Below are 22,621 nucleotides of genomic sequence, written 5' to 3'. Positions count from 1 at the left end.
CGTGGGGAGGAGGCGAGGCCTGAGTCGGGAATAGCCAGTGAAGTGAAAAGCTAGGTCGGACGGGAATGGACCCTAAGAAGGACGCGGCCTGGAAGCGGGGCAGATCATTGAATCTTTGAATATAGGGGCGGGGTGGGGCGGGGACGGAGCCCGGTGAGGGTAGTTCCGAGGAAACGGCGATGAGAGCGTGGCCCAGAAAGACTGGGGAGGAGCCGAAGCTTGCCCCAACAGGCATCACCCGCAGACCTGCGGCTGACCCGTTGGCTCCCTTCTGGTCCATTACGAGGCATACATCCACCAGTAGGTGCCAGTCCCTGCCCTGGAGGGGCTCCGAGGCAGATGGGAAGGGGAGCGCAGAGCCCTGGGTTGCTGGGCAAAGAAGGGCGGATGCTGCGTTCTGAGGGTGTTGCCTGGGCTTATCGGCCACCAGGCCTACCCGAAGAGCTATCTGACCCTGCAACCCTCAACTGCCCTGTTCAGTGGCACCTTGCTGGGGATCGTACGCCAGTAGGTTGCCTCTCCAGGCCTCGTCCAAAGCTCTTGCGTGCAGAGGGCCTGACAGGGGGTCAGGCTCCACTAGAATCAAAGTTTCCTGGGGTGCCTGGGTGGCTCAGGGGTTGAGCCTCTGCCTTCAGCTCAGGTCATGATCTCAGGGTCCTGGGATCGAGCCCCGCATGGGGCTCTCTGCTCAGCAGGGAGCCTGCTTCCCTCCTTTCTCTTTGCCTGCCTCTCTGCCTACTTGTGATTTCTCTCTGTCAAATAAATAAATAAAAATCTTAAAAAAAAAACTTTATAAAAAAAAAAAAGTTTCCTGTGGACAGGAGAACCCAGGCAGGCAGGCAGACTCCCTCAGTGTCCCACAGTGGCACAGAACTGAGTGGCTGTGATGGCAGGGAAGGGCAGGAGAGACTAGGCACCAGTCAGGCTAGCAGGGGTGTCCCTTACTTCATAGACCCAGAGCCTGGCTGGTCTTCCACACCTGTCTGACCTGAGCAGAAAGGGTGACCACAGCCACCAATATGAGCAAAAAAGGTGGAAACTAAGATGTTCATCACAGCATTGCATATTGTATTAAGGAAAACCAGGACCATGGTGCTCGGCCTTCAGTGTGTGTACCGTAGACTGGCTATAAACTTATCGTGCAGCTGCCTGGAAGCCGCATATTGGAGGATAAACACCTAATTACCTGGGATGAACATGTAGAAATAAACAGAAGGCTAGGAAACAGAGGGTACTGCACCTTCTGACTTTTGTTTAAAATGAAAAAGGAAAATACAGGAAGAAGGCCCTATGTCAAGATACGAACTCTGGAGGAACGTCAGAGGTTAAGCTGATACTCTTTCCTTTATCTGCGTCTTAAAAATCTTCTGGCAGCTCTGGGTTACTTTGGTAAGGAGGTTCTCCTATCCTTTTGGGGACCGACTAAGGTCTGGCAGCCTCCCAAGAGTTCACTGATTGAAGTAGACATAGCCAGGTAGACAGGTGTAGTGCTTGTGGGCAGCACCAGGGGGCAGCACCTGCTCGCTGGCTCAGCAGGAAGCAGGCCCCAGAAAGCTGTTTGGACACGGGCCTTGGAGGCAACATCTCCTCCCTCCGGGTCCAAACTTGGGACCTGCCCCGGGGCCTTTTTGTGGAGGGCCCATTGATTTTGGCCGGCTTGGTGTAGACACAGCCACACTTGCCAGCACTTCATGACTTGGCCCTTTCACTCTCCCTCTAACTGAACAGACAGGATTATCCCAAGTTTGGGGATTTGTTCTTGGGCTAAGCCTTCAATGGCAGAAACCATCCCAGAGACAGTCTTTAGGTTGTTTATATCAAGTCCTTTTATTCTGATACCACAGAATTACCTTGTCACAATACAGGGGGAGGGACACCGAAGTACCACGAGTTCTCACAGAGCACAGGAGGACGGCACACAATTCACAAGGTCATGTGGAGGACTCGGGTCATTGCACTTACAACTGTAAACTTGTTTGTTTGACTTTGTACAGCACTCTTCCCCCCTCAGATAAAGGAGAGAAGGAAAGAAAGGGAGGGAGGGAGGGAGGGAGGAGAAAGCAAAACAAGACATGGAAGCTAGCAGAGGAAAGGCGTTGGGCAGCCGCCACTCTCCAGGGCACTGGGCTTGGAGAGCGGGAGCCAGTTTGATCCCAGAGGCTGAATGAGGCAGACACGCACACACATACACATTCACACGCTTGTTCACATGCATACACACACAGTATCTCACGATTTCCATGGCTCTCCAGCGCCACCCCAGTGCACGTGGGTACCCAGGGAGACAGAGATGATGTCTCTGAGGAGTTTCAGTTGGTCAGGCCTATCCCTCTGACCCTGTCGGAGTCCACGATGACAAGTATTTACAGAATGGGGGAGGGTGGCAGGAGGGTGGGGGAAGGGCCAAGAGGCCAGGGCCATGCTCCCATGGCAAAGTATCTGCCTGGAAAATGCCCCACAGGCTCCAGAAGACAGGCCGTAGTTACTGCCACCACTGCCCTCTCATCATGGGCCCTGAGACTGCATTCTCTTCCCAAGGACTAAGTGAGTGGGTGGGAGGGGCGGGTGTCGCTGTGAAGTGAGTGCATCGGGCCCTAGAGTGAGCCGAAACCCTTGCTTATGACACTGGGTAGGCAGGTGTGGAGAAGGCCCAGACTGCATCCCAGATGCTCTTTGCCCACGTGGAGATGTGCTAGATGCTCTCCACCACCCAAGGCACCCAGTGCCAGTCCCTCAGGCTCTGGCTGCCGTGCCCCAGAGCCACGGCAGCATCTGCACAAAGGTCAGGACACCTGTGACACAGAGAGGCCTACTCCAGCCACCTTCACATGGGGTGATGGCTACAGATGTGTCCTGTGGGTAACTTGGGGAGTAGGGAGTGGCAGATGTCAGAAAGTTCAAAATCAGAGGGCTTGGTCAGAAAGGAAATTCAAGAAAAAGTCAACGTTTTAGAGCCTGAGACTGGGCCTGATGGAGGTGGACACTGCTGCCTTCTCCCTGCCTGCTCGCTGTTCCTGGTCCCATCCCCTGGCCTTTCATGGGAAGGATTACTGCCTTGGTCCCCCTTGCATCCAGCCACCAGGCCTATCCCCACACAGACCTGGCCCTGGGTAGTCAGAGGTAATGGATAGTGGCCTCCCTTAGCCCTTGCTCAGAAGGGTTCTTACAGCCCAGGCCTGATCTCTGGGATGAGGCAGGTGTCCCAGGGAATGGGTGAAGCCCAAATCCAGGAGGTCGCAGGCCCAAAACAGGTTGACAGCCCCCTGTCCCATCCACAGCTGCCAGAGGTGGGCCAGGATCCCCCTCTGAAGGGCTGTGTAGACCTTATTGGAAAGCATGAGAAATGTGGACCCCTGAGAAATGCATGGTGCAAACCAGAGTGAACTGGAGTAAGGTCAGGCCTCGAGGGGTCGGGTAGTCACTGCCTATTGCACGGCCCGCTCAGTCAGAGAGAAGCTGGTCGGGGGGGGGGGGATAACTGGGTTTCAGGGACAAGGGTGGACAGGGAGTTTAGGTCCTGGGGACAGATGGAAAAAAGGTCACAACAGAACCTTCTGTGAGTTTTGTTGAGAAGCTTCCCAAGAAATTCAGCTTGAAGCTACTGTCTATGGGAACACCTGCTCTGGTCCAAGATGGCTTTGTCAGCTGTCCTCGCCACAAGTGCCAGAGGTCTAGCTCTTCCTGAGCACCTGTTGACCCCCCCACCCCACCCCAGCCTCTACCTCTTGGCTCACAGACCTTGGAGCCACCCAGCTACAAAGGAGAGGCATGGAGCAGGTGCATTCAGGAGCCGGGGACCCTAGGATGTATCCAGACCCTGCCCTTGGCCTCTGTGTCCCTGTTCAGAGACACAGCCCAGCTCTGTGCCCGAGCCATGTCCCACTGAAAGGGTGGCCAGACACCCCTGGCTCAGGGATGGGATGAGAGGGGGAGCAACTCACAGATGGAAATCCTACAGCAAACCTTTGGACTGTTCACCCATGCACTCCTGTGTGGGTCCCACCAGCATGTCTACTCCAGAGGCTTCTTTTCACCTACCATCCTGGTCCAAAAAGCCCGTGGGGCATGCGAGACCCCGCGCTGCCTGCCCCACAGCCTGGCCAACAATTCCAGCAGGTCCTCACTAGCTCGTGCAGAAGTCAGCTAGAAGCACTCCAGGAGGAGAGGTTCTGAGGCAAAAACAACTCCCAAGCAAGAGGGTCGAGCATTTAAAATGGATGAAATCGTGCAAAAAGGCTGCGAGCTGTGCATGCTCCACTGCCCGACAGGCGACGGTGACTCACCTGGCAGCAGCGAGTCTTGCCACAGGTCAAACATGCCACAGACTGAGAATTTCACACACACGGTGGGAGCAGGGGGTGGGGTGGGGGTTGATATGAGCATATCTATCCGGTTTCTCAATTGCATGTTTGCAATTGACTCCTTATACATAACATGGAATTTATTAAATATTAACAGTTGTCTTTGAGGGTTTATATTTCATTGCATAGAACGTTAGAGATGAGACTGGTGGGGGTGCCCAAGAGGAAGGGAGGCCCCTAGGGTAAGGGCCTTGGGGAGGAATGCCACCCAGTCCGCCAGGTGGGTGGACGGTGCCATGCTCCCCAGCACAGGGCTCTGGGCACGGCCCTCGGCTGGCAGGCCTGGCCCCTCTGCTCTGAGCACGCCCACTGGTGATGGCTTAAGAAGGACTGGATTGCACAGTAAACAGAGGCGGGCTGAGGGGCCTCCCTAGACCTCGCCCTGGGGTTGTGCTCTTGGTGGCCTGCTGCCCCCTATTGCTTCTGAGTCAACATTCTCCCTGTGCTGAGCAGGGGCAGAGCAGAGAGGAAACCAAACCATCAGTCACAGGTGGTGAAGGGGAGAGGCAAGGAGGTGCGCAAAGAAAAAGAAGGGGGAGAAGGAGAAAAAAAGGAAAAATGCTTATGAGGTATACACGTAAATTAAACTGAAATAATTAAGGCTGTTCTCGAAATCAAAAGAAATCCCCAGGTGTACAAACAAGGAGCTGGCTGGTCGAGACAATGGTGGTGGTGCTGGGATGTCACGATGGCTGGGGTGGGGTCGTGGCGGGGGGGGGGGGATGGCTTTGAGATGGTGGCAGGCGTGCTAACATGCTGCCACCCATGGGCTGGGAGAAGCCTCAGCCAGTGCCCACGCTGCTTTTCGGTGCTATGGCCTCTTATTTCAGCGATGAGACAGTGTTAGGTCCTAATGTTTGTAAAGTTCTCCCAACCCCACACTAGCCACACGGAGGTCTGCTCCAATGTCACCCAGAGGGCAGGGTGAGGGAAGCAGGGCCCTGTGGCCACAGAGGGATCCGGGCCAGCTGGAATGTGAAGGAAACGGAGCCCTGGGCCCCCAGCCCTCGGTCAAAGCCCCTCTCCAAGGCTGTGGAAAAACTTCTGGCATCGCGGAGGGAGGGCAGCGTCCGTCAAAAACAGGCAGCCTGCACCCAAACTCTGTGTATAACGCATAGGAAGCCTGGCTGGCCGGGCCGCCGTGGTAGGGTGTCCGGAGAGGGCTCCTCCCTCCCAGCGAAGGCTAGGCCTCGAAGGTGGTGCCCTGAGGAGAGCAGGGTCTCTGGAAAGACAATCACAGGTCCCCCGGGCCAGTGGTCCCAACATGTCCAGCAAATGCTTCACCCAGGCAGCTGCTGTTAGAAAACATCTCGTCCTCAACTGAGGCCTGCCTGCCACGTCCCACCTGGTATGAGTCTTTGGGCGAAGGGTTTGCCAGATTGCGGATGCTTGGTGGAGAGAAGGGGGGGGGGGAAGGAAAGAGAGAAGGATGTCGTCAAGAACTGTGGAGGGCTGCTTCCCATCCCTACCTTCATCTGGGTTGGTGGCCTGCCAGGCACCGCTGGCCTGACTCTTCCTCCCCAACGGGGTCCCCACCCACCGAGCCTTGGGGAGATGGGTGCCTGAGCAATTTTGAGGTCACATAGGGAAGGACGGGAAGCAAGAAGAATCCAGTTGGCCAGGAAGGGACATTTCTTGAATATAACATAAGTTGCTTCAGAGGAAGGAAGATGGGGTTTTGTTGAAAAGGGCCAGCCTCCCCCAGGCCGCTTCTGAAACGGCCATGGAAGACACCAGGAGACGGGCACTCACACAAGCACTGACTGTTTAGCCCAGTGGTTGGCCAGATGCCAAAACCCGAGGGAGACCCCTTTAATGACAAAGTTAGTGGCCTAAGAGCCCACCCAGTTTACGTAACAGGCCGCAGAACAAAACTGTACCCGGGGTTCCTTTCGCTCCTCCGTGATGGCACCCTAGCCCTAAGCCCAGGGTGGGTTCTGCCACGGAGTCGGCCCATGGGCTGCCCCTCCTTCCCTTCAGCACAATTTCTGATTTCACATCTCTTCCGGGGCAACTCCGAGGAAACATCCGGCTAGGCAGGAGAGCGGCACGGAGCCCGCTGTCGTGGGCTGAAGGCAGGAGGAACGCTGGGGGAGCCGCACTGTGGCCCTTCACTTTCATCTACAAAGCCCACCTGAGCTGTCTCCCACCCCCTTGGACTTCACCCCTGACCCCTGTTTCCCTCTGCTGTGGCTCTGGCTGTGCTGGCCTTTTGTCGGGTCCTGAGGTCTACCTGTCCCATCCCAACATCATCCAGCCTCAAGCCTCACCTCACACTACCCACTTTCTTCGGAGCAGCCCCAGTGACCCATAACCCTGCCTCCCTGGCTTCCCAACACTTCTCACCTTCAGAAATCACCTTTTTCATCTTTTTATGCTTTTAGCTTATTTATTCTGTGTCCCGCTTACATGGACTGTCAGCTTTGGAGGGCAGGGACTTGGTTTTGTTCCCTGCTGTATCCCTTGCACCTGGAGAAGGGCCTGGTACCTGCCTATGGCCTGACAAACATTTGTGGAACAAATGGATATGTGGATGGAAGACTGGACCTTTCACCGCCCCCACTGTTCCCCCAGAGACAGGCAGCCCTTTGGAAACTACACCCAGCTCCTTCCTCCAAGCAGCGCTGGCCTGCGCTCCCTGGTGATTTGCTGGCTGACTTTCTGGCCCTGCCACACACGTGCGGGCTCCCCCTGAGAAGCATCCAAAACCCTGCGCTCTGAAGCTGAGAAGTGGCAAAGGAAGGGAAGGGAGAGGGCCCTAGGGTTATGGAGAGGTAGGAGGTGGTCCCTGACTGGGCACAGAGCAGGGCCGCCAGCCAGGCTGTCCTCCCTGCCATCCTACAGGGCGCACCGTCTCTCTCTCTGACAGAGACAGGGCTGGGGCCAGGGAGGGCTCTGGGAAGAGGTTTCGCACTCCATGCCAGTCACTGCAGCCCAGACAGAGCCAGGGCTCCTATGTAGAGACCCCTGCACTCTCTCCCTGGGCTGACCTGGTTGGGGGCTGAGACCGCCCTCCCGTGACCTTGTTCTCCTCTCTGTTCTGCTCCCGTCTGCCTCACTTGTCATTCTGCTCTCCCATCTTGCAGGTCAGGGGTTCAGCCTGTGAAGCCAACAGTGTTTGAAGTTCATGCCCATGGCTGCGGAGCTCTGCAGGGTTGGGGACTCTAGCCCCACTTGACTGTCTGGAGCAAAGTCCCCAGCACTGGCCTCAGGGAAGGGGCTTTGGAATCAGTGCCCAGTGCACAGCCCCCAGGTTGAGCGGCAGGGTTGGCTCATGGTTGGGACTTTCCCCGAGGTTACTCCCTGAGTCATCCCAGCCAGCTCAGAGGTCTCTGACTCTCAGGTAGCTGCCAGATCCATCCCAGGTGAAGGAAGCCCAGCAGCCTCCTCCCAGGGGTCACACTTGCAGGAGCTACGTGGGTCCAGTCAGCCAGGCCTTGGACCTTCACCCCTTTCTCTGGTCCACGTACCCTGGATCTGACACTCACTGTTATACGCAGAGTCCAGAGCTGTGCCCAGGCCTCTGACTCCAGAGATTTTTCCACAGCAATGATACCATCTCCCTTCATCTCTTCAAGAGCCTGTGGAGTATTTACAGAGGAAGGTTGGGGAAGAGCTGCGTCCCAGGGGGCCCTACCTACAAACTGATCCCAACTCAAGGCTGTGAGAGCCCTGGGGTGGCGGTGATAGGGTGATAGGTGGTGGAAAAGGACAAGGGGATGTTGGCCCTGGCTTCCCTTTGCTGGGCCCGCTACTGAGTTGCCCCTGTGTTAGGGCCTCTGTGCACTGGGTTCCTTCTCCTCCTCCTCCTCCTCCTCCTCCCTCATCCAGGAGAGGATACTGCACCTCTGGCCACATCACCCACTGCTGGAGACCAGACTCCTCCTAGAGGATCCCTCAGGACCCCCACATGAAGGGAGGCTCGGTCTAAGCAACAAATACTTACCCTGCAGGGCATGGTCACCAGAATGAGGAGAACTTTTTGCCAAAAGCAGAGACAGCTATGACATAGAAAAAGGAGAGAGGCGTCAGGAAATCAGACTAGAGTTCCTCCTAGTTGGGGCCACTTGGCATCGTGAAGCCCAGTCCAGCCCAAGGGGCAAGGACACCCTGCACCCCCACCACCAGAGAGCCACTGGGCAGTGGCGGGTAGACCTTGAGGCTGGCCTGTGGCTCACTGGCTGAGCCTGGAATCATTGCCCAGACCCAACCCTGGCCACAGGAGGGCCCTGGAGCTGCTGCCCACCACGGAGCCAGCTGCGGGCAGTGCCTACCTTCTGTCAGCTTGCCGGCCTGCTCTGCTGCCCCACCAGGGAGGATTTTGGAGAGCACGCTCTCACCCTCAGCGCCTGGCTGGCCGGCAGGAGTCCCTGGGGTCCCTCCAGGCCTGGCTCCGGCCTTCATGCCTAGGGGGAAAGAAACCACCATCAGGAGGCAGGGTTGGCCCTTCAGACTCTGAGTGGGAGAACAGCCCTGAGGGAATCTGAACATGGCAACCTGAGGTGGGAGAGTGAGGAGAAGAGAGTGAAGAGAGGGAGGTAAGAATAGGAAGTTAAAGGCATGGGAGGAAGCAGAAAAAGGGAAGTTGAGGCAAGTGAAGAAGAAGAAGAGGAGGAGGGGAAGACAGAAGGGAGGGGAGGAAGGAAAGAGATAGTAAGAAGCTGTGGTCCTGGCCCTGCACTTATTAGTCCCTTCCAGGTTCCCTGCCCAGAGCTCCAGAGCTGCCTGGGCCTGAACGGCCCACTGCTGGTCACCCCACTAGCTCATCCTTTTGTTTTGTTTCTTAAGATTTATTTATTTACCTTAGAGAGAGAGGGAAAGAGAGAGAGAGAGAACATACACAGGGGGAGGGGCCAGAAGGAGAGACTCTTCAAGCAGATTCCCCACTGAGTGTGAGCCCGACCTGGGGCTCGATCCCACAACTCTCGAGTCACGAGATCATGACTTGAGATGAAACTAAGAGTCGGACGCCCAGCTCACGGAGCCACCCAGGCGCCCAACCACTAGCTCACTCTAACCCCGGGCTCATTTTCCGTCGGGAAGTCTATGGAACCCTGGTCATCTTCTCAGGGAGCAGAGCGGGTATGCAGTGCAGGAGAGCTCAGGGCGCCAGTGGGTGTAGGGAGACAGGGCAGGCCAGGAATTCTGGGCTGTGGCCGAGGGCACCACAACATAGGCTCACCTGCAGGTCCAGGTCCTGGTGGTGGTTGGGCCTGAGGAGGCCTCCCCTGTTGGGGTGCCTTGGCTGTCCCTTTAGCGCCATTCACCTGCTCTGCCCGTGGCTGCAACACAGAACCCACTGCTGAGATACTGTCCGATGACCCTGCCCACGCCCAGCCGGGAATCGAGGGCACGTCCGAGCAGCAGCCGCAGCTTCCGGCCTGGGTCGGATCCGCGTGCTGGAGCCCTACTTACCGGTCCTGCTGGCTGGGGGCCCGTGGCTGTGGTGGGGCCTGGCTGAGCCTTCCCCGCTGGCTGGCTAGTGGCAGGGGCCGGGCCCCGGGCAGCTGGCTGGCCCTGCTGCTGCAGCCGAGCCTGTGCCGGAGCCTGCTGGGGGGGCTGCACCCCAAGACCTTGTTGTTGCTGTGGCTGCTGCTGTGTCTGTGGCTGGCGCGAGACCGTGGCCGAGGGGGTCTGCCTTGATGGGGGCGGCTGTGACGGCTGTGGCCCGGGAGCTGCCTGCCGACCTTGTGGCTGTGGCTGGGGTTCTGGCTTTGGCTGCGGTGCGGTGGGCCCCGAGTGGGCCTGTCGGGAGCCCTTCTTGCTGTCAGAGGCATGATGGTACACTGACGGAGCACGGGATGGCTGTGAGTATTCAGCGGAGCTGGGGTACCCAGGTTGACCTTTCTTCTGCATGGCCGGGCCGGGGCCGGGCTGAGGGTGAGGCCGGGCCTCATGGCGACCCAGGTCCCGAGTGTGTGGTTTGGCAGCACGCCGGCCCGGCTCCTCGCCAGCGTGGCGGCCTGAGTGCCGCCCGTGGTCACCGTGGTGCCGGTGTTCCTTGGCTGAGGCGTGGCGGCTCGGGCCACCCTCATCATGTGGCCACAGGCCCTCCTCGGGGGGCTCATCGTAGTCGTGGTAGCTGTGCCTGGCAGGGCCTCGCTTCTGGGAGGAGGAGACTGCATGGCCCCCGTGGTGCCTGAACCGGTCAGAGCGGGCATCTCGGGGCTTATCAAACCAGTCTGTCTCCTCCTGGCCCAGGTGATACGCTTCAGAGACCAAAAACAGAACACCATCAACCCCCGGGCTGGCCGCAGGGGGAGGCCCAGCTGAAGCCATGCAAGGAAACCAGAGAGTGGGCGCCACAGCCACAAGCATTAACACTAGGCCCCCAGCCCGCCCCCCCACAACCAGGGCCAGGGCGCAGGAGGAGCCACCTGCAGCAGGGCCCCCACTGGAGGAGGCGCCAAGTCAGGCCCCTCTGGGACATCTCAGGGCCCAGGGCCCTATGGGTGGGCAGGCCCCCCGGGGTGCTGAGCAGCTGCGGAAATCACCCCTGGCTGCCATTACCTTCGCTGTCGGAAACTACGCAGTGCGAGTCGTCCAGGATGTAGCCCTCCTCACGCTTATATGTGTGGGCCCGAGGCCCATCCTTGACGTGCTCCTGGACGTCAGGCATGGAGTGGCTGGAGCAGAACTGTGGGCAGCTGTCCCCAGGAGGAAGCGTGCCACCGGCAGGGCGGGGCCGCCCCAGGGGGCTGACGGGGCTCTCCTCTTCAGAGGTCTGGCTCCGCATGGGAGGCCGGGCTCGGCCGTGGGCCATGCTCAGGGACGAGGGCTTGGGGCCCGCTTTTTGGAGTCGCTCCACTGCTTCTCGTTCCCGCTCATATCCTTTGCTCCGGCCACCGAAGTCATGGCTGGACAGCTTCTCCCCACTGTATGCAGAGGCCCCCCGGGACCGGCCGCTCCCTCCATACATGCGGTCATCCTCCTCCACTGGGTCCCGGCTGGACACCCCGTAGTACCTCTGCTGCTCATACACATTCTTCTTGAGCCCGTAGGTGATTTCGTCCTGGAACTTCCTGCCCCGAGAGGCCAGGCTGCTGCTGGCAGCGGGGGAGGGGTAGGAGGCCAGATCTGACTCCACGTCCTTGGCCTCTTCAATAGGGGAGAACTTGGAGATCTTTTGCTCCATGCCCTGCTTCCGGTGCTTGCTGCGCTTTGAGGAGATGGCCGCTGGTGCCAAGCTCTTGGATGGATGCTTGGGCCCCATGGGGCCTGGACCATACTTCTCTGCTCGAGTCCCGTGTCTGTAGTCGCTGTCACCGTAGTAGTGGGTGCTGGTTGGTCGGCCATTGGTGTCCATACTCCGGTGGTGGCTGCTCTTCCCACGGGGGTCATAAGAGTCCTCCTCAGATTCTTCCTCTCCTCTGGTGTAGCAGCAGGGCAGGACAGGCCCCTCCAGAAGGCCTGGTTCTGCAGGCTCTTTCCCAGGACGCCCGCCGCTGCTCGGCCCCAGGGGTTCCAGTCGCTGGCTCTCAGGGACAGTGGAGGTGCTGTCCTTGGTCAGCTCACTGATGTCGTCAATCATCACGTAGTTCCGGGGGACATTCTGCTCCAGGCTGGTGTAATGGGAGTCAGCGGGGTAGGTGGAGGCTGAGCTCAGGCTCACGCTGCTACGGTCACCGGCCCGGGGCAGCTCAGCAGCTTTGCCTTGCTCATAGCTGCTGCTGACTGCTGGGCTGCTGTAGCTGGTTTCGGACGGGGCTGAAGACATGGCCACGACAGGGCTGGCAATCACCTCATAGTTAGTGGGCACCTTCTGTTCCAAGTCAGCTAGGGATGTCTGGCGTGGTTTCTGGTGGGGGGCGCGGCTGTCGGCCGGGACTGAGAAAAGAGCGCTCTGTGTGGTTGGCATGGGTGTTTGGGCTGTGTAATGGCCTGTGGGACGGAAAGGCTGTTGGCCCGGCAGGCCAGGCTCAGCTGGGTAGCTGGTGCCAGGAGGAAAAGCAGGTGCTGGGTATGTGCTACCAGCGTAGGTGGGTGCTTGGTGGGCCGGAAATCCGTTCTGAGTTGGCCCACCACTGCCTGCAGTATACTGTGGGGCCGGTGGGAACCGGGGCTGTTGGAAGGCAGTGGGGCCGGAGGGGGTGGCAGGAGCAGCGGCAGTGACAGGGAAGTCTGCATACTGGCCGGCGGGAGTGGCACAGCCCTGGAGCCGCAGCTGGTTGAGCTCGCTGTCCGACAAGTAGTCACGATGCTCGCCGAGCCCACGCAAGGGTGGGTAGTCACGGCCGCCCCGGTCTTTGGCCAGAGACTCTTTCCGCTGCGTGATGCCCAGCTCCAGGTACTTGAGCTTGGCGTCGATCTCCTTCTCCTCCTCATCCAGCTCTGCTTGCTTCTTGCGCAGCTTGGTGGACTCATGCTCCACCAGCCGCAGGTCCCGGTCCAGCTCCCGGAGCAGGCTGGCCTTGGTGGCAGGGACAGCGGTGGGCCCCGCCAGCCCGTGCTGCAGCAGGCTGGCTGCATACAGCTGTGGGGGGGCCTGGCCAGCCAAGGGCAGGTGAGCCTCCTCTGGAGGGGGGCTGGGCAGTGTCCGCTTCACCTTGCGGACCAGGCCGTTGGGTGGCAGCGCCGACACCTGAGACAGAGGGAAGGGCGGGCAGCACTGAGACCCAAGATGTGGGTGACTTGGTGGGGCAAAAGGTGAAAGAGCCCTGGCTTGGGTTGGGGCAGAGGCTTGCCCCCATACAGTGGGTGCTCTGATTCACCAGGCAGCCTTGAGACCGGCCCTGTCCCCGCACTGGTGGAGATCACCACTGTCCAGCGATCCTTTCACAGCCCTTCTCCCTCCCAGCACTTCGGGCAGTAGCAGGGGAAGGGAGGACCAGGTGCCCCTCTGTGCTGGTCTCTAGGACTGGCCTGCCTCCGAGAACTTCTAGCACACAAGGGCTCTGAGAATCCCTGCCCTGGTGTCCTGGGGGCTGGCCACTCTCTGTCTCCCACGGAGTGTCCTGGGGTGAGAAGGGTACAGTCTGACTCTGGGGTTAGGTCTAGCAGCTGGTAGGGACCAAGGGCAAGTGGAGGGCCATGGACAGAAATGGAGTGGCTCCTGGGTGCCCAGCGGGCTCCCTAGAGGATCATGGGAAGGGGCACATGCTGACTGTATGTCAGTTACTGTAGGCTCTGGGTCTTTTCCTGCCTCCTGCCGTACTCCTCTTCTAAATGACCCATCCACCCAGCTGCCCTGTGCCACCATCTGCCAAACCCTCTGTACTATGCTCTCTGCCTGGTCCCCAGTTCGTTCCACATCCCCATGAGCCCCCCACTCTCTGGGGCTACCAGCTCCCCTTTAGGGCCTCTCCGGCTCTATCTCTGGTTGCATGGCTTCCTGGTCCAGGCTCTCTAATGCAGCTGTCCCCCCACCCTCCAGCTCTCCTTGCCTGCCCTGATGTTCCACATTGCCTGAAGGTCCACGTTGCTGGAAAGTTTACACTGGGGCCTTTGTCTGTAGCTCTGAGCCTTCCCAGAGTGCCCTAGGCCTTTGTGTTTTCATGAACCACCCAAGTCCCCAAAATATACCAGGGCCTGACATCGGGCTTCTTACTTTTCACCTTGCCAAGAAACTACATAAAAATCTCTGACCCGGGACACCTGGGTGGCTCAGTTGGTTAAGCAGCTGCCTTCGGCTCAGGTCATGATCCCGGCGTCTTGGGATCGAGTCCCACATTGGGCTCCTTGCTCGGCGGGGAGCCTGCTTCTCCCTCTGCCTCTGCCTGCCACTCTGTCTGCTTGTGCTCACTCTCGCTCCTCTCTCTCTCTCTGACAAATAAATAAAATCTTTAAAAAATAAAAAATAAAATAAAAAATTAAAAAAAAAATCTCTGGCCCACTCTCACCATATGTCATCATAAAGGAAATGATAGTGTGTCCCAGAACTTAGAACAATGGGTAGACCTTTAATGATAAATTTCATGGGGAGCCTGGGTAGCTCAGTTCAGTTAAGTGTCTGCCTTTGGCTCAGGTCATGATCCCGGGGTCCTGGGATCAAGCTCCACGTCGGGCTCCCTGCTCACCGGGGAGCCTGCTTCTCCCTCTCCCTCTGCCTGCTGTTGCCTCTGCTTATGCTCTCTCTCTGCCAAATAAATAAATAAAATCTTTAAAAATGAATAAAGAAACAAATTTCACTTTGGACATGGAACCCACTGTGGGGCTTGAACTCACAACCCTGAGATCAAGACCTGAGCTGAGATCAACAGTTGGGATGATTAACTGACTCAGCCTCCCAGGCGCCCCTATAAATTTTACTTTTTGAACTATTCACTCTATTGTTCACGTTTTGTTATTTTGGTTGCACACCACGAGTGTGAGGCACCACATAGGTGAGGCACCCTGACTCCTGATTCCATCACCGTGCTCTCTGGCCTGCACACCCCAGGGCTCTCCACTACGTAAGCTCATCCCCTCCAGGATGCCACCTCGAGGCCCCACCCTCTCCTCTCTGCATGACACCCAGGAAACAGGTAGACATACCTCACTGATGCCTCCAGTTCCACCCTTTTCCCCCAGGGCCATCGTGCGGTTTTTCAGCCATCTGCCCACATTCTGCCCAGGAAGCTTTCTAAAATACCCATCTTGGGACACCTGAGTGGTCCGCTCAGTCGGTTAAGCATCTGCCTTCGACTCAGGTCTTCATCTCGGGATCCTGGGATGGAGCCCCACATAGGGCTCCCTGCTCAGTGAAGAGTCTGTTTCTCCCTCTCCCTCTGCCCCTACTCCCCACTCCTACTCTCTCTCAAAGAAATAGATAAAATCTTTTTTAAAAAAAATACCCATCTTGCCCTCTCTCACCTGCCTGAAAGCTGCAGAGGCTCCAAGGGCCTACAAAAAAAGCCCACATTCCTCAGCCTGGCACCCCAAATCCTTGGCATTAGGCCCGTGCACCTTGCCCAGTCCCAGGGCACTCTTTGCAAGGAGCAGACAGGAGTGTAAGCAGATTTACTGAGGGCCATAGAGGGGCAGGGGACAAGAGAAGACCAAGAGCACGCTGCAGCCTGTTGGGATAGACCTTGAAAGCCAGGCCCGGGGCTTGGGCTTCCTGTGGGGCCGTGGCAGCCAGGACGGGGCTGGGTAGTAGGGAGCAGCCCGGCTGGGTCAGGGTTGCTGATTTTCTAAGGCCACATCCACAGTGGAGGTTAGGAAGGGGAGGGGCCTGGTCTGGGGAGGGAGGTGCTAGGGGCTGGACCGGGAGGCAGTGCTGAGGGAAGGCTGAGGTTTCCAGTGGCATCTGAATGGGTGGCTGTGGGGGCAGGGTGCGAGTGTGTATTTGCCCAACTGTCTTTGCCGGGCTACCCTCTCCACCAGGTGTGCACCGAGGAAGGTCCAGTCCTCATCCTCAACTCCTTCCTCTGGGCCTCTGGAGCTGGAGGTGACTCCACCGCCCCCCCCCCCCAGGAGTACCCCTCCCTGTGGGGCCCTCAGGCTAGACAGAGACCCCTGTCCCACCCTGGACCAGCCCCTGTGCCCATACCTGGCTACCCAGTCCCCCCTGGTGCTGGTAGAGGGAGAACCTCTCTTTGGCAGACTCCTCGGCGGTGGGGCTGAGGGGCTTAGGGTCGGACAAGGACCGCTGCAGGGTCTTCATGGGGCGAGGCAGCGTCTGCTGGCGGAGAGCACTGTCAGCCGTGAAGTGCTTCTGGGGACTCACGTGAGCCTTGTTCAGCCTCTCACTGGAAGCAAAGGAGGTGTCCAGGAGCCGGTGGGGGGACAGGGGTGAGACCGGTGAGTAGAGAACCTGAGGGGACTTGGGAGGCTGGCGGCTCACAAGCTGTGACAAGGACTCCGGGGGCAGCTGGGCCTGGTAGCCAATCTCCAGGGGATCCGGCTTCTTTTTTTCGAATCTGCCCAGGGGCCCCGGGGTGACGATCTGGATGCCGGGCAGGTAGGGGCTGATGGCGGTTGGCCCTACAAGCTGGGGCCCAGCCACACCCTGGGGCTGCCCTTCGGGCTCTGTCTGGCAGGCCAGGCTCTCCCCGCGCCCTGTCTTCTCTGGCGCCGAGATGTACCGTACGATCTCCACCTTGGGGTCGGTCACGGCCGTGATGTGGATGGCCGGAGAGACCCTGGGCAGCTGGTCAGGCTCCGTCTGCACGGAGCAGTCACTGATGGTCTGGATGCCCACGCTGCTCATGGCCCTGGCGGTGGCAGCGGCAGGGGATGGTGAGGCAGAAGCATCATGCTTGCTATCGGAGCCCGAGTCCGAATGGCGGGAAAGTCGGGACCGGCGTCGGCGCACGGGCTGCTCCCACTCAGCGCTGTCCTCGTCATCAGTCTGCACACTGCAGTCGGCGCTCCGCCGCGCCCGGCGCCGCCGGGTCAAGAGGTAGCGGCCTTCCCCCTCCTCATCGTCCGTCTGCACACTGCTGTCTGCGATCCTCCTGACCGTGCAGGGCTCAGGGCCCGACTCCTGCTCGCAGGCATCCCGCAGGCGAGGCATAGAGTGCCGCTTCTTGATGCCGCCGCGGCCCGCCTCCCACGGCTCCTCAGTCTGCAGCGACATGTCCGAGGCGGAGCTGGGGAGGCCCCGATGCAGCCCGGGCCCCTCTGGCCCTGCCACGGCGATGAAGGCTGTGTGGCTCAGAGGTGGCCAGTACTGGCCATTCTGAGCCAGCTCCGGAGCCGCGGGGGGAGGCCCTCGGCCCGGTGCCTCGCAGGCGACAGGGAAGGGGGCCTTCTGCCGCTGCTTCTGTTCCTCTAGCTGCTGCTGCAGCTGCTGCTGCAGCTGCTGGATCTGCTCCAGCTGCAGGCGCTGCTGTGCCAGCTGCTCCCGCTGCAGCGCGAACTGAGCCTGCCGCTCCTCCTGTTGCTGCTGCAGCACGTGGTGCTTGATGGTCTGCAGCTCCTGCAGCTCCCGCTGCACCAGCAGCTGCTCTTCCTCACGGTGCCGCTGCAGCTCCACGCGTTCCCGCTCCAGCTCCTCCTGCAGCCGCAGCTGCCGCAGCTTCTCCAACTCCACGCGCTCGCGCTCCAGCTGGAGCAGCTGCTCCTGCTGCTTCCGCTGCCGCTCCTCCTGCACGGCATCCTCCTTCTCCAGCCCGGGCCGGCTGGGGGCCCCAATGCCGCCCCCAGGAGCAGCATCTCCGGGTGGCTTCTGGGTGGCCAGCGGGGCCGGAACTGGGGCTGGGGCTGCGAGGGCCTCCTTGGCGGCGACCGGGGTAGCCATGGAAAGGGGCTCTTCCCGAGCCACCCCTGCAGGCAGCTCTGGCCTGGGTGTGCCCCCAGCCCCTGGGGCCTTGGCAGCCGCGGGTTTCCCCAGGTAGACAGGCCCTTCAGCAGGTGGAACACTGGAAGCAGCAGGGAATCTGCTTGGTGCGGGATATCGGTACACCCCGGTGGGCCCAAGAGGTATCCGGGGGGCGATCACGGGCATGCGTGTCAGGCTGGTGAGTGGCACAGCGGTGACTCCGCCGGACACGTAAGGCCTGTACATGCCACGGCGCACCATGGGCCGCAGGACTGAGGCGGGCTGAGTGGTTATGGGCAGTGTTGCAGCAATGGGAGTGTTGATAGTTGAGTAGATCATGCCGTCGGCGGCGCGCACGGTGGCTGTGGACGGCAGCAGCTGTCTGACTGCTGTTCCCTGGCCTACCGCAGGCCGATACTGGGCCAGGCTCCCAGGACTTGGGTGGCCCTCCGGGAAGGTGGGGTTCCCAAGGAGGCTGGGTCTGAGGGGAGCCAGACCCTGCGGGGCGCTGAGCCCAGGCCCGGGCTGGGGCTGATACTGCATGAGGTCAGGGCCACCGCCGCCACCACCGCCGTGCCGCCCTCCATACTGGTCCATGGAGTTGAGGGCCGCGCACATGCGGCTGATCTCTCGGGCAGTGGTGGCACTGTACTGGGCCAGGCTGGCCTCCTGGAAGCCAGCGGCATCTCCCCGTGGGCCATACCTGTGGTCTGAGTAGATGTTCGACACCGAACTGTAGCGGCGCATAGGAAGTGGGTGAGTCAGAACGTCTGTGGGATGACGCAGGTCTGTGTACGAGCCGTACTGCAAGCCCTGCCCCAGGTAGCGTCCGTCCACAAAGCCCAGGCTGTAGGAATGCTTCAGAGAGCTGAGGTCCACAGCAGAGTCTCGTCCGGGGCCCGGGAAGAGCTGCCCCATTCTGTGTGCATGGTAGTTGAGGCCCGCCTCAGCCAGATTGGTGTCAGACATGGAGGAGTAGAGCCTGCCGGGGAGGCCCTGTGGGTAGGGCCTCTGCTCCTCATGGGGCCTGGGCCCCGCTACACCCTGTGCCCGGTAGGTGGGGGGCTCGGGAGGCTCCGGGTCCCGGGGACTGTAGAAGGGGCCGCCGCTCTGGCCGGGTGGGGCGATGTCAGCCACACTCTTCTCAGGGGCGCTGGGGGCGGGGTGGAAGGTGCCTGTGCAGCTACTGCCAAAGGGGAACTTGTAGACCATGTCACAGCACGCCATCTGGCTCTCAGGCCTCATCCCAGTCAGGTCCAAGGCACCTGCAGGCTCCTCGGGGAGCAGTGTGGTCACAGTGCCTGCCGTGCCCTCTCCCATCTGCACCACCACTGTGTGCGGCTTCCTGGCACCGGGCAGAGCGTGTGACCGCAGCTCCGTGGGGGCAGCCCGGTGGGGGTCAGTGCCAGGCTCTGGCATGGGACCTGACTTGAGGCCAACACTCTGGGCAGTGCCCATCTGAGTGATTAAAACGTCCCTTCTGGCCAGAGGTGCTACCTGGTTGGGCAGGTTATACCTGGCAAACTTGGCCTCCCTAGGTCTTCCACGGGGCCCGCCTCGGTATGGGGCCGTCTGGACGGCCTGTTCTACCTGCTTGACCTGGGCCAGACATATGGGGCTGCCCGCACCCTGGCCAAAGTCAAGCCGGCTCTGAAAGGGGTCTCCATAGACCACAGGCTGCTTTTGCTGAGCCATGAGCACAGAGGAGGCCATGGTGATGCTCACGGTGGTGGAGGTGCTGAGGAAGGCATGGGTCTGCTCCTGGGCGTTGAGGTTGATGACCAAAGGCTGCACGGCAGTTGACTGCCGTCCTGGGATTGGATCCAGGGCAAGCCCATACTTCCTTGCTTCCACGGCAAGAGAGGTCAGGTCCATGCCCTGGTCAGTAAGGATGATGGGCGTGGGCTTGACAGCTGTGCGGAGATCTACCACGGCACTGCCCGAAGGCTGGGGGCCTGGCTCCACCCTAGACGTCCCGGGGACAGAGGAGATCCGGCACAAGGAGATGTTCTCAGCAGGGAGGGCGCCCCACCCATATACTGCCAAGGGCCCCTCCGTACCAGCACTGGGTGCCCGTGGGAAGCCGGGTGGCCCAGGTGGCTCTGGGGGCAGCTGGGACGCACTTGGAGGTGTCGTCTGGCTGTAGCTGTGGGCAGTGGGCTGGGTGTCGGTGGGCGAACAGACTGGGGAGGTGGAGGCACTGGCATGCACCATCCTGGTCTGGCTGGAGGCATCTGATGCCAGGGTGATGACCATAAAGGGGGCCTCCTGAGAGGACTGCTGCCAGACCAGGCGAGGGGTGCTGGGTCGGTGTGGCGTTTGTGTGCCCTGAGCCACCATGGGTGCCGGGCTTGGGGCCCCAGGGGTCCGAGGCATGTCCGAGGCGGGGGTCGGGCTTGGCGTCTGTGTAGAGAACTCGGCTGTGGCCCTTGGCCCCAGCTTGCCAGGGGAGAATGTGGGACTCTCTGAGGGAGAAGATGGAGAGAGAGGTGGGCTGGAGCCAGTGAAGTAGGAATACCCCCGGGAGGCCTTGTGAGGGCCGCCCTCCCCATCACTCATGCTCAGGGGCTTGTCTCTGACAGCCCGTCCACTGACGGTGGGGCCGCTGAGGGCCTGGGGTAGTTCCTCAGTTTGGGACCCGTAGTTTGCAGTGGCTGGGCTCTGTCCATAGCTGTGGCCTACAGAAGATGGTGAAGGGCTGCGCTCAGAGCCTGCTGGGGAGGTGGGAGTCATATAACCTCGTGGCAGGCCGGCTGGACAGGGAGCCACGGCCGTGGTGGCTGGGACGCCAGGGCCCTGGGAGAAGGACACGCCTACCTCCTTGGAGGCAGAGCCAGGGGACACAGGGGAGCTGTGAAGCTTGAGGGGGTCCTGTGGCTCCTTTGCAAAATGCTGAGTCACACGGACATCAGGAATGACACGGCCGCCACTACTGTCTGAGGAGGTGGAGCCGGAGAAGGACACGGGGGCCGCGAGCTGGGTGGGGCTGGTGCCAGGGGTGAGCGGCCCACCATTTTGCTTCATTGGGTCCATGTATGCGCTGTCGGCATTCAGAAACTGCTTCTCTTTCTTCTTGTCCTCTGCAAAGGCCAGGTCCCGGGAGGAGGCCTGCCGCATGCGGGCAATGTTCTGCGATGTCTGCAGGATCTCCTCGTACACGGCCGCCCCCAGGCTGGCCGCCGGGCCCTCGGAGGCAGGCTGTGCGGCGCGGCCATAGTCTTGGTCGGGGGTGTCCTGGTACTCAAAGGTGCCCTGGCTCCGCGGGCCGCCGGGCTGAGAGGGGCCGCCCGCCGCCTGCCCCTGCTGTCGCTGGAGCAGCTCGGCCTTACGCATCATCTCCTCGTAGGCCTCCTCTGCACTCTTGAGCGGCCGGCCGGAGCTGGGAGGGGCCGAGCTGCCCGCGGGCGCCTCCGTTGGCGAGTAGAGGGACATGAAGGTGGGCAGGTTGTACTCGCTGCCAGACTTGTAGAGCCGGGTGGGGCCGCCGTCCAGGGCTTCGGCCTCTGAGTCCAGGGAGGGGGAGGGCGAGTACTCAGAGCAGGAGGAGCGGTGGAGCTCCTCCATCTCGGCCGCCTGCCTCAGCTCCTCCGTCGGGGAGGCATCCTCGATAGGGGACAGGTTGCTCGGGGGCGTCTTGGAGCGCTCCCGCCGCCGCTGGGCCCGTAGCTCCTCCTTGTCCCGCCGGGTCTTGCGGGCCGTGCTGCGGATGCGCTGCTGCTCCACCTCCCGCATCTTCTCCTGCTCTCGCAGGAGCTCCTCCTCCTCCCGCAGCTCCTCCTCCTCCGAGGAGTCCTCGATGGTGGGCAGCAGGGGCCCGTGGGAGCGGTGCCGGGCCTTGCGCTGCTGCTTGGCTTCCTCCAGCCGCTGCCGGCGGCTGGGGCTGCTGTCGCTGTCCTCCTCCAGCGAGGACAGGGAGGTGGGAGAGGTGCCCGAAGTGTAGCTGGGCGTGGAGGCCGGCAGCGTGGAGGAGTGCTCCCCGCGGGAGCGGTCCTCTGGCGAGCCCGTCAGGCTCTCCATCTCCAGCTCAGGCTCCCGCTCTAGGCCGGGGTCAGGGCCCTGGTCCAGGTCCAGCTCGTGGCTGTAGCTGCCCGTGCTGTTGAGTTCGATGGTCTTGAAGCGGCGCAGCCCCCCCTGCAGGGCCCCAGTGCCATCGCCGGCCTCCGCTGGGCCTCCCTCAGAGAGCAGCTCCTCGTAGCCCGTTGTGGCATTATGCGGCAGCCGCCTCTTGGGCAGAGCCCCCTGGTCTTGGCTGGGCTCCGTCCGCGGCCTGGGGCCGCCCCTCTGGGCGCCATGTTTGGCCGGGCCATGCCCAGAGGGGGCGGCGTCTTCCTCCTCCAGGTTGTCTTCCTCAGCGCTCATCTCCAGGATCTGCCGACGCATGAACTCCTCGTCAGTCAGTTCTGCTGCCCGGGCTGGGGGCTGGGGTGGGAGAGGGGACAAGCCACCCTCACTGCTGTCCTCCACGTAGTCGTGTCTCAGCTGGCTGCCAAAGTCGTCCGAGGACTCAGCTGTGTCCGGCTGCTCCCTCTGGGGCCCCCACTCCAGGGAGTCTTCCTCCTCCTCCAGGATTTCCTCCAGCTCCTCATCAGAGTCATAGGCCTCCCGCATGATGGACAAGGAGTGGGGCCTCCGCTTCTGCTCGCCACCACCGCTCCTGGGCGGCTTGCTTGGCTCGGCGCGGCGGGCTGGGCCCTGGGCCTCCAGTGAGGGCTGCATGCTACTGCCCACCTTGTGGAGCTCGGAGGGGCTGGGCGGGCGAGGCCCCGTCACCCCTGCGCTGTCCAGCTGCTCCACCTCCTGCTGTACGACGCCTGTGATCTCGCTCTGGGAGCTGGAGACACCATCCGAGGAGTAGCCTGTGTCACTGAGGCTCTGTGGGCTCCGAGACAGGTCCTGAGAGTACGGCTTGCCCGCCAGCTCCTGCAGCAGGGTGAGAAGCAGACTCTTGACTCACTGTGGCAAACGGCTCGCTGGGGAAGCCCGGCCCTCTCTGTCCACCCCGAGGAAGGGGCCCTCCAGCCTGGGCACCATGGCCCACCATCCTCCATGTGTCTGGCCTTGGGAACCCCAAGCAGTC

General features: G+C 60.8%; 1 protein-coding gene across 3 annotated transcripts in view; it reads right to left on the bottom strand.

Annotated features, from left to right (window-relative positions):
* Positions 1-1,808: 1,808 nt before the first annotated feature.
* The window catches only part of BSN (bassoon presynaptic cytomatrix protein), a 95,367-nt gene continuing 74,554 nt past the window's right edge, over positions 1,809-22,621 (bottom strand). For 2 of the 3 annotated variants that reach the window (XR_006816474.1, XR_006816475.1), the window contains 8 exons: positions 15,832-22,464; positions 10,872-12,942; positions 9,777-10,570; positions 9,544-9,643; positions 8,636-8,767; positions 8,308-8,362; positions 7,850-7,942; positions 1,809-5,749 (listed from right to left, as the gene is read on the bottom strand). Coding sequence is in view for 1 of the 3 variants with exons in the window: in XM_045991472.1 (XP_045847428.1) it covers positions 8,322-8,362; positions 8,636-8,767; positions 9,544-9,643; positions 9,777-10,570; positions 10,872-12,942; positions 15,832-22,464 (9,771 nt within the window). In the remaining 2 variants the exon portion in view is untranslated. The remainder of the gene's footprint in view (positions 5,750-7,849; positions 7,943-8,307; positions 8,363-8,635; positions 8,768-9,543; positions 9,644-9,776; positions 10,571-10,871; positions 12,943-15,831; positions 22,465-22,621) is intronic. The other variant, XM_045991472.1, reaches the window with a different exon arrangement.

This window comes from Meles meles, chromosome 20, assembly GCF_922984935.1.
Source record: "Meles meles chromosome 20, mMelMel3.1 paternal haplotype, whole genome shotgun sequence".
NCBI classification, from domain to species: domain Eukaryota; kingdom Metazoa; phylum Chordata; class Mammalia; order Carnivora; family Mustelidae; genus Meles; species Meles meles.
Note: the sequence above shows the minus strand (reverse complement) of the source record. Positions and strands in the feature narration are given on the sequence as shown.